Here is a 10,723-nt window from a genome sequence, read left to right on the forward strand (position 1 = left end):
ACTGGAATTTAAAAAAAAAACTAAAAACATTAAATTAAATATAAATGGATAGACTAAAAAAATGAAAATTACAACTGCTAAAAACCAGTGGGATGCAGCAAAAGCAGTTCCAAGAGGCAAGTTCATAGTAATATAGGCCAACCTCAAGATGCAAGAATAATCTCAAACAACTTAACCTTGCATCTAAAGAGGCTATAAAAAGAACAACAAAGGAAGCCTGAAGCCAGCGGAAGGAGGGAAATAAATTTCTTTTTTTAAATTTTTTAATGTTTTATTTATTTCTGAGAGAGAGAGAGAGACAGCATGAGCATGGGAGGGTCAGAGAGAGAGGGAGATACAGACTCTGAAACAGGCTCCAGGCTCTGAGCTGGCAGTCAGCACAGAGCCCAACGTGGGGCTCAAACCCACGAACCGTGTGATCATGACCTGAGCCAAAGTCAGATGCTTAACCAACTGAGCCACCCAGGCGCCCCGAGGGAAATAAATTTCTAATTAGAGCAGAAATAAATAATACAGAAACTAAGAAAATATATCAATGAAACCAAAAGCTGCATTTTTGAAAAAGATCAATAAAATGGGTAAACCTCTACCCAGACTCATAAAAAAGAGAAATGACTCAAACACAATCACAAATTGGAGAGGAGAAATAACGACCAACACAACAGAAATACCAATGAGTATAAAAGAAGATTACAAAAAAACTCTATGCCAACAAACTGGACAATCTAGAAGAAGTAGATAAATTCCTAGAAGCATATAAACTACCAAAGCTGAAACATAAAGAAATAGAAAACTTGAACAGACTGCTAACCAACAAAAAAATGGAATCTGTAATCACCAAACTCCCAACAAACAAAAGTACAAGATGAGTGGCTTCACAGATGAATTTCTTCAAGCATTTTAAGACTTAATACCTATTTTTCTCAAACTATTCCAAAAAATAGAAAAGTAACTAAAAATTCCAAATTCATTCTATGAGAGTAACACTACCCTAGTATCAAAACCAGAAAAAGAAACTGCTAAAATTAGAACTACAGATCTATTTGATGAATATAGATGTAAAAATCATCAATAGAATGCTAGCAAACCAAATCCAACAATATATTAAAATAATTATTCACCATGATCAAGTAGGATTTATTCTTGGATTCAAGCATTATACATTATTTACATATCAATCAATGTAATGCATCAATAAATAAGAGAAAGGATAAGAACCATATGACTATTTCAGTAGACAGAGAAAAAGCAGTGGACAAAGTACAACATCCATTTATGATAAAAAAAATATATATATATACCTCAACAAAGTAGGTTTAGAGGAAACATACTTCAACATAATAAAGGTCATCTATAAGAAATCCACAGCTAGTATCTTCCTCCATGGAGATGGGTGGTCAGGAACAAGACATGGATGTCCACTCTCATCAATTTTATTCAACATAGTATTGGCTGTTCTAGCTTCACTAATCAGACAACAAAAAGATATAAAAGGCATCCAAACTGGCAAGGAAGAAGCAAATCTTTCACTATTTGCAGAAGACATGATAACCTATATAGAAAACCCAAAAGACTATACTAAAAAAATGTAGAACTGACAAAAAAAAATTAAGTAAAGTCGCAGGTTGGAAAATCAATGTATAGCAATCTGTTGCATTTCTGTACAACAATAATGAAGCAGCACAAATAGAAATTAAGGAATCAATCCCATTTACAATTTCACCAAAAGCCTAGCCAAATGACCTATACTCTGAAAACTATAAAACACTGATGAAAGAAACTGAAGATGACACAAAGAAATGAAAATATATTCCATGCACATGGATTGGAGGAATAAATATTATTAAAATGCCTATATTACTCAAAGTAACCTACACATTTAATGTGTTGGGGAAGGAAGGGGGAGATGGGCATGGAGGAAGGCACTTGTGGGGATGAGCACCGGGTGTTATATAGAAACCAACTTGACAATAAACTATTTGTAAAATAAATAAATAAATAAATAAAAATAAACCCTAGAGGAGAACACAAGCAGTAATCTCTTTGACATCAACCATAGCAACTTCTTACTAAAAATGTTTCCTGAAGCAAGGGAAACAAAAGCAAAATTAAACTATTGGGATTCATCAAATTAACAAATGGATAGAAGACATGAATAGACATTTTTTCCAAAGGAGACATACATATGGCTAACAGGCACATGAGAAGATGCTCAACATCACTCATCATGAGGGAAATACAAATCAAAACTACAATGAGATATCACCTCACACTTGTCAGAATGGGTAAAATCAACAACACAAAAAGCAACATGTGTTGGCAAGGATGTTTAGAAAGGGGAACTCTGGGTCCAAATCTGAGTTCTCTATTCTATTCCATTGGTCTATGTGTCTGTTTTTTTGCCAATACCATAATGTCTTGATGATGACAGCTTTGTAGTAGAGGCTAAAGTCCGGGATGGTGATGCCTCCTGTTTTGGTTTTCTTCTTCAAGATTACTTTGGCTAATTGGGGTCTTTTGTGGTGGGGGAGAGGGAGGGAGGCAAACCATGAGAGGCTCTTGAATGCCGAGAACAAACTGAGGGCATATGGAGTGGGGGGGGGGAGGGGAAGGGGGGTGATGGGCATGGAGGAGGGCACTTGTGGGGATGAGCACTGGGTGTTATATGGAAACCAACTTGACAATAAACTATTTGTAAAAAAAAAAAAAAAAAAAAGGAAAAGAGAGAAAGAAAGGGGAACTCTGTTGCACTGTTGGCAGAAATGCAAACTGATGTAGCCACTCTGGAAAACAGTAGGGAGGTTTCTCAAAAAGTTAAAAATAGAACTACCCTACTATTCAGCAATAATACTACTAGGACTTTACCAGAAGAATGCAAAACTAATTTAAAGGGATACATGCACTCTGATGTTTACAGCAACATTACCTAGAATAGCCAAACTATGGAAAGAACCCAAATGTCCATTGACTGATGAATGGATAAAAAAGTGGTATAGGGCTCCTGAGTGGCTCAGTCGCTTAAGTGTCAGACTCTTGATCTCAGCTCAGGTCTTGATCTCAGCTCAGGTCTTGATCTCCAGGTCGTAAGTCCAAACCCCCATGTTAGGCTTGAAAAATAAAAGAGAAGTTGGATGCATCACTATTCTGGACTTCAAGTTATATTACAAAGCTGTAGTATACAAAACAATATGGTGCCGGCACAAAAATAGACACATAGATCAATGGAACAGAATAGAAAGCCCAGAAATAACCCCACAATTATGTGATAAATTACTCTTCAGCAAAGCACGAAAGAATATTAAATTGAGAAAAGATTGTTTCTTCAACAAATGGTATTGGGAATTCTGCACAGCAAACTGCAAAAGAATGAAACTAGATCAGTTTCTTACCCCAAACTCAAAATGGATTAAAGACCTAAATGAGAGACCTGACACCATAAAAATTTTGGTAGAGAACCCAAGATAGTAAGATCTCTGACATCAACAGTAACAACAGTTTTCTAGATATGTTTCCTAATAAAAGGGAAATAAAAGTGAAAATAAACTATTGGCACTTCATTAAGATAATAAGTTTCTGCACAGCAAAGGAAACAATAAACAAAACCTAAAAGGCAACCTAAGGAATGGAAGAAGGTATCTGCAAATGACATATCGGATAAAAGGCTAGTATCCAAAATATGTAAAGAACTTACACAAATCAACACCCAACCCCAAATAATCCAATTAAAATTGGGCATAAGAAATGAACAGAAATTTCTCCAAAGAAGACATACAGATGGCCAACAGACACATGAAAGATGCTCAATATCACTGATCAGGGAAATGCAAATCAAAACTGAAATGAAATACCACCTCAGAATGGTTAAAGTCAACAATACAAGAAACAAGTATCGGCAAGGCATGGGGAAAAGGAACCCTCTTGTGCTTGCTGTTGGTGGGAATGCAAACTCATGCAGCCACTGTGGAAAACAGTATGGAAGTTCTTCAAATAATGAAAATGGAACTACACTATGATCCAGTAATTGTGCTACTGGGTATTTATCCAAAAAAATACCAGAACATTAATGGAAAGGGACACATGCACTCCTATGTTTGTAGCAGCATTATTATTTATGGTAGCCAAGATATGGAAACAGCTTTAGTGTCTATAGTTTGATGAATGGATAAAGAAAATGTGGTGTATATATACAATGGAATATTATTCAGCCATAAGAAAGAATGAAATTTGTACACATGAAAGTAATATAACACTATATGATAATTAACTAAAATTGAAATAAAAACTTAAATATAGGGGCACCTGGGAGGCTCAGTTGGTTAAGATTCTGACTCTTGATTTTGGTTCAGATCATGGTCTCATGGTTCCTGGGATTGAGCCCTGAGTCAGACTCTGCTCACCAACACAGCCTACTTGGGATTTTCTCTCTCCCCTTCCTCTGCCTGTGTGGTCTTTCTTACAAAATAAATAAATAAACTATATAGATATATATAGTAATATAAATATATTTTAATAAAATCTTTCCATTTGTAATGATATGGATGGAGCTAGACAATATAATGCTAAGTGATATAAGTGAATCAGAGAAAGAAAAATAATACAATTTCACTCACATGTGGAGTTTAAGAACCAAATGAGCAAAGTTTAAAAAAAGAGATAGACAAACCCCAAAATCTCCTATCTATAGAGAACACACTGATGGTTACCAGAGAGGAATTGTGTGGTGTGGATGAATAGGTGATGGGGATTAAGGGGTGCACTTGTCATAATGACCATTGGAGGATGCATGGAATTATTGAATCACTATATTGTACACCTGAAGCTAATATAACATTGTGCGCTAACTACACTGAAATTAAAATTTAACAAAAATATGCTTTGTTTTCTTTTAATATTGAAGGAAACATTTAATATAACAATTAATTTATAATAATGTATCTAACTAGATTATTTGTTTCTATACCAAAGCAGTTGTAAAGTGTAATTTTTAATATTTCCTCAGCAATTAAGAGGCCAAAAAGAAAGGGGGGTCAGTACTCCATGCTACAGCTTTGTTTCCACTTAGTTGTGGCTTTCCTTCAGGAAGAAGGCAAAAATGTAAGTCCCAAGGAGTGATGTTTTACTCTCCTCTTGGCCGACATATCCTCAGTATACTGCTCTGTTTTCTTCATCAGCCAAAAGCTGGTGCTTCAGCCAAAGGACAAAACAAGCATCAAGAATGCTAGGATGTCAGTGTTATTTCTAACTCTTCATGGTTGTTTTAGAAACTTAGATGTCATTGAGTTCAGCTCCTTCACTTTATCAAAAACTAAAGTCCAAAGGAGAAGGTGACTTGCTTAGTGTCACAATCCAAATTGGTGCCATAGCCAGGAATAAAGGCCACTTTCTCTCTAAGAACAAATAACATTCATCTATCCAGTAACAACTTTTGTATTTGTAACGTGAGGATAATGCTGTTAGTTTCCAAAGATGGTTTCTACTCTGTGGCATATAATCTATATTTTGACAGATCAAGATATTCTACGTAAACTGGAGAAAGAAAAGATTCTTGTCTTCACACCATCTCGAAGGGTCCAGGGCAGGAGAGTTGTCTGTTATGATGACCGGTTCATAGTCAAATTGGCTTTTGATTCCGACGGCATCATTGTATCTAATGATAACTACCGAGACCTTCAAGTTGAAAAGCCAGAATGGAAGAAGTTTATAGAGGAGCGGTTGCTGATGTATTCTTTTGTGAATGACAAGTACGTTTCTTCTAGTAGGCTCTGAGTGCCTAAATCCAAGTTTCCACCAGGAATAGATTTTATTTCATTTCAATAAACATTTACTGAACACTTACTGTGTTCTGTGAATTATGCTGGTTGCCATGGGGATAAGAGGCTGAATGGGAAACAGGACTCCTTCTTAAGAGGCTCAAAGTGTAGTGGAAAAGAGAAAGAGAACTGCATGTCTTGTGATAAGTAGTATGGTTAGAGTTTTTAAAATTGCTTTGTCTACATGAAATAATAGGAAAAAGCCTCAAACAGGAGATAATGTTTGAGATGAAGTTTATATACAGAAGAAAGGGGACAGCTGGGCTTTACAGGTAAAGGTAATTTCATGAATAAACCTATAAAGATATGAAAGTGGGTTGCATGTTGGAACCAGCAGGCATGCTAGCATGGTTGAAACATATAGTGCACAGAAGAATAATACACTGGAAAAATCATCTTTTTGGGGTGTGTGTGTGTGTGTGTGTGTAGTCAGGTGGGAATGAAGGGAAGAACTGCTGGCTTAGCAGGAGATAGACCTGAGGCAGAAAGGGCAATTAGAAGGTTTGACAATAGTATAGGCAAGGAGTAATGAAGGTCTGAACTCCTAAAAAAGGGTAGTGGGGATAGAAAGGAAGACATTTATATTTTGCTTGTTTACTTTCAGATTTATGCCTCCAGATGATCCTTTAGGACGCCATGGCCCAAATCTTGAAAATTTCTTGAGAAAGAGACCTGTTGTTCCAGAGTACAAGAAGCAACCATGTCCTTATGGTGAGTACCTATGTGCAGAACTGAGTTCTATACTAAAAGAAACATAAGGACTATGTGAGTACTTACATCTCAAAGGTTTCCCTTTCAAATGTAAAGTCACAACTTAGTCTATGTTCTGTGAGTCTATGTCTAAGTATTCTCAGTTACTCATTTAAAAAAAATCCATAAAAACTTCATGAGAACCATGTAACTAGAATTGAAGGGAAAATGAATGGTCACTTATTTAAATGATACATGTATTTTAGCTGCCTCCATCCTGAGCAGTGTTGCTGGAGGCAGGTAATTACAGAAACCCACATGGCCTATGGAAGCAATAAAGGTAATGTCAAATTGGATTTGGCCTCCAAAAGGACGTGTGTCTCAAGTAGGTGACTGCACTCTCTGCCAACTAATAATACCTTTTTCTTCAGATCTGTAGTTTCCAGTTTGCTTCCAAATTTCATTTTCATTTGGTTTTTAAAATATAGTTGTCTAGAGTACTTTCATTATTTTACACAAGTCCTTCTGATACAGTTTGTGAGCCTAACAATGCAACATGGACTGCTTGGGCTGAAGCTACTTTGAATGTTCACTGTTTTTGGATAATCATTTATTTATGTGACATCTTGAGTTTTTTTCTCAAGTAACATTTAATTTAACTATAGAGTATTTTCATGTTCATTAGCTTAAGTCATTCTTTACAATGACCTTATAATATAGGCATAATTTGGACAATTTTTTACAGAAGAGTTAAAATGAGGCTCAAAAGTAAAGTCAATTACTAAGGTCACATGGCTAGTAAATGACATAGCTGAAATTGAAACTCAAGTCTAACTGGTTTCCAAGCCTGTGCTTTTCACACTGCACTATGCTGCCTGCTGCTGCTCTACACTGCCTCAGCATACAGGTTATGCCTAGCCAAAGTTGTGAATTACAGGAAAATGAAGGCTGTTCAACTGATCAGTTCTTAGCTCTTACACTGCAGTTTCCTCTCCAGGTTTCCACTTCTTCCTTCTCCCCTCACAGTGTGATGCTTCCTTGATGTTGTCCTGCCTCTCATCTTTATGGACAGTTAATTTTCTTCTTTAAGCCCAAACAGTAAAATTTTAACTTGAGTACCCAGATTGTTACAGCAGTTTCTGACAGATTTGCACCAGTATGAGAGAGAGTCTTACCTCAAGACATTATTTTTCAGGCAAAAAATGCACTTATGGCCACAAGTGCAAATACTACCATCCGGAGCGGGCCAATCAACCACAGCGTTCGGTGGCTGATGAGCTCCGCATCAGTGCCAAACTGTCCACAGTGAAAACCATGAATGAAGGCACCCTGGCCAAGTGTAGCACAGGGCTGTCGAGTGCCAAAGGTGAGATAACCTCTGAAGTCAAACGTGTGGCCCCCAAGCGTCAATCGGATCCCAGCATCCGGTCTATGGCTGTGGAGCCTGAGGAATGGCTGTCCATTGCCCGTAAGCCTGAGGGCAGCTCTGTCCCCTCACTTGTGACTGCCCTAAGTGTCCCCACAATCCCACCCCCCAAAAGCCATGCAGTGGGTGCACTCAACACTCGTTCAGCCAGCAGCCCAGTGCCAGGATCCTCTCATTTCCCCCACCAAAAGGCATCACTGGAACACATGGCTAGCATGCAGTACCCTCCAATCCTGGTTACCAACAGCCATGGGACCCCTATTAGCTATGCTGACCAATATTCAAAGTTTGAGTCCCTGGGGGAACACAGCTACTATTCAATGTTAGGAGACTTCTCCAAAGTGAACATCAACAGCATGCATAATCGAGAGTACTACATGGCTGAAGTAGACCGAGGGGTGTATGCCCGGAGTCCCAACCTCTGTCCTGACAATCGTATGAGCCATACCAGAAACGACAACTACTCCTCTTACAACAACCTGTACTTGGCTGTATCTGATGGCCATCCTGAAGGCAATTTGAAGCTGCATCGCTCGGTATCTCAGAACCGTCTTCAGCCTTTCCCTCATGGTTACCATGATGCCTTAACGCGAGTGCAGAGCTATGGCCCAGAGGAATCTAAGCAAGCTCCCCACAAGCAGTCAGTTCCCCACTTAGTTCTACAAGCCCAGCACTCAGCAGCTGGAGCATGTTCAAGCTGTCCTGGAGACTACCCGATGCCTCCCAATCTCCACCCTGGGGCAACCCCCCAGTCTGGACGTGCTCTGGTAATGACTCGGATGGATAGTATTTCTGACTCCCGCCTCTATGAAAGCAACCCAATGAGGCAAAGACGACCTCCCCTGTGCCGGGAACAACATGCCAGCTGGGACCCACTGCCCTGTACAACCGACTCTTATGGCTACCACTCCTATCCCTTGAGTAACAGCCTCATGCAACCATGCTATGAGCCAGTCATGGTACGGAGCGTGCCTGAAAAGATGGAACAGCTTTGGAGGAATCCTTGGGTTGGAATGTGCAATGATACCAGGGAGCATATGATCCCAGAGCACCAGTATCAGACTTATAAGAACCTCTGCAATATCTTCCCTTCAAACATTGTCCTTGCAGTGATGGAAAAGAATCCCCACACAGCAGATGCCCAGCAACTGGCAGCCTTAATTGTTTCTAAGCTTAGGGCTGCACGTTGACACGACACAGGACTTATTCCTTTATACATATATAAATATTCATACTAATAATGCATCAATGCTATGATAATAGTAACTAACAATTTTGTGTTGTGCTTTACAAGTTATGGTGTTTATGTTATTTGAAGCACAAAACAACCTTGTAAGGTAAATTTTACTAATATTATTTTCTAGAAAAGGAAACTGAATCTCATTGAGATTATGTTACTTGCCAAGGTCACACTGCTAGCAAGTAACAAAATCAGGGCTCACACTCAAGTCCTCTGACTCCAAGTCCCATGCTTTTTTGCCCAGCACCATGCAGATAATGGAGGACAAAACTCAGGGGAGAGGTCTAAATTCAAGAAACTCCCAAGGGATTCCGTTACCAATGTTTTCTTAGTCACACATTCTATATTACAAAGTATTGATAATATATCTAATTTAGAAAGCAAGAGCATCAGGATCAAAACATATGTTGAATTAACCTTTGGGATTTTTAATAGGATATTTAAAGCTATTAAAAAGTAAATACATAATTTACTGCATGAATATCTGACCATTCAATATCTTTCTTAACCAAGCTATAGGGTCATATCAAAGCTTCTAGAGCTATATTTCAAACCTATTGTTAGCAATTATATTGCATGTATAACTGTATGTATTTAGTTTGAGATGTTTATGTATCTCCGTATAACCTTTTATATAGTGATGAGAAGAAAAGCTCTGCACAGTCCTTAGTCTACAGCTGTATAGATCATGAATCTAACTTGAATTTATGTTTTATTTCATAGTTTCAACTAGTTTTGAAAGTGAAATTACATGCCAATATTTGAAAATTGTTTTCTTAGGCACCAGAGAAGACTGTCTTTCCTTTCCACTTTTTACTCATCAACATTAATTGACAGTTCTTAGCTTTTAAGTCTCTTCACTTTAGTAAATTAGGGATCAGATTACAGCTTTCTTCTTCAGAGGAGCTCATGGACAAGCATAGCAGGTGTGTGCTAGACAAGCACAGAAGAGCTTGTCCAGGACCAAGGGATTTACTACCAGAGTCCACTTCCCTTTTCCCAGGAGAGTTGATCAAACTCATGCAGCATTAAATGGTGAACACAAAAGCTGCACTTAAGGAGGGTCTAATGGATACCCTTTAGACTTATGACCTATGCAGTATTCAACATCACAGGATAAAATATAATGAAGGACAGTGCACAGCCATGTAATCCACTTTCTCCTGCTGTCCACTCTTTGGGCAATAAGGTGGATCATTAGTGGGACAGAATTTCTTTAGGAAACAAAACCAGGGGATTTTTTTAAGTGGAAAAAAGGCAGCTTACAAAAGGGATGCTACATCTTTGCTAATAGCAGACTCAGTTATGCACTTCAAATACAGACGAAAAGGATGCACTTTCCCTTAAAAATTCTTAAATGCATTACTAAAGACAGCAAGACTTTGGATTGAACAGCATCATTTTTGCAACTAGTATCTTGCTCAGGGTGGAAACCTTTGTAGCTTAAATGCCTCTAGAAGAGGTGTTCATTGTTCTTAAGCTGTACTAAATGAACCCCTTTTTAAATCCATTGTATATTTCAATATTTTGAACCATGACCTGCTCACTATTTCTTGA

General features: G+C 38.1%; 1 protein-coding gene across 1 annotated transcript in view; it reads left to right on the top strand.

Moving 5' to 3' along the window:
* Positions 1–9,116, top strand: part of ZC3H12B (zinc finger CCCH-type containing 12B) — an 80,810-nt gene extending 71,694 nt beyond the window's left edge. The window contains exons 3-5 of the mRNA XM_039222257.1: positions 5,507–5,741; positions 6,415–6,521; positions 7,696–9,116. Of these exons, the coding sequence (XP_039078188.1) occupies positions 5,507–5,741; positions 6,415–6,521; positions 7,696–9,116 (1,763 nt within the window). The remainder of the gene's footprint in view (positions 1–5,506; positions 5,742–6,414; positions 6,522–7,695) is intronic.
* The last annotated feature ends 1,607 nt before the right edge of the window (positions 9,117–10,723 follow it).

This window comes from Hyaena hyaena, unplaced genomic scaffold (assembly GCF_003009895.1).
Source record: "Hyaena hyaena isolate Hyena2069 unplaced genomic scaffold, ASM300989v1 scaffold_1091, whole genome shotgun sequence".
NCBI classification, from domain to species: Eukaryota; Metazoa; Chordata; class Mammalia; order Carnivora; family Hyaenidae; genus Hyaena; species Hyaena hyaena.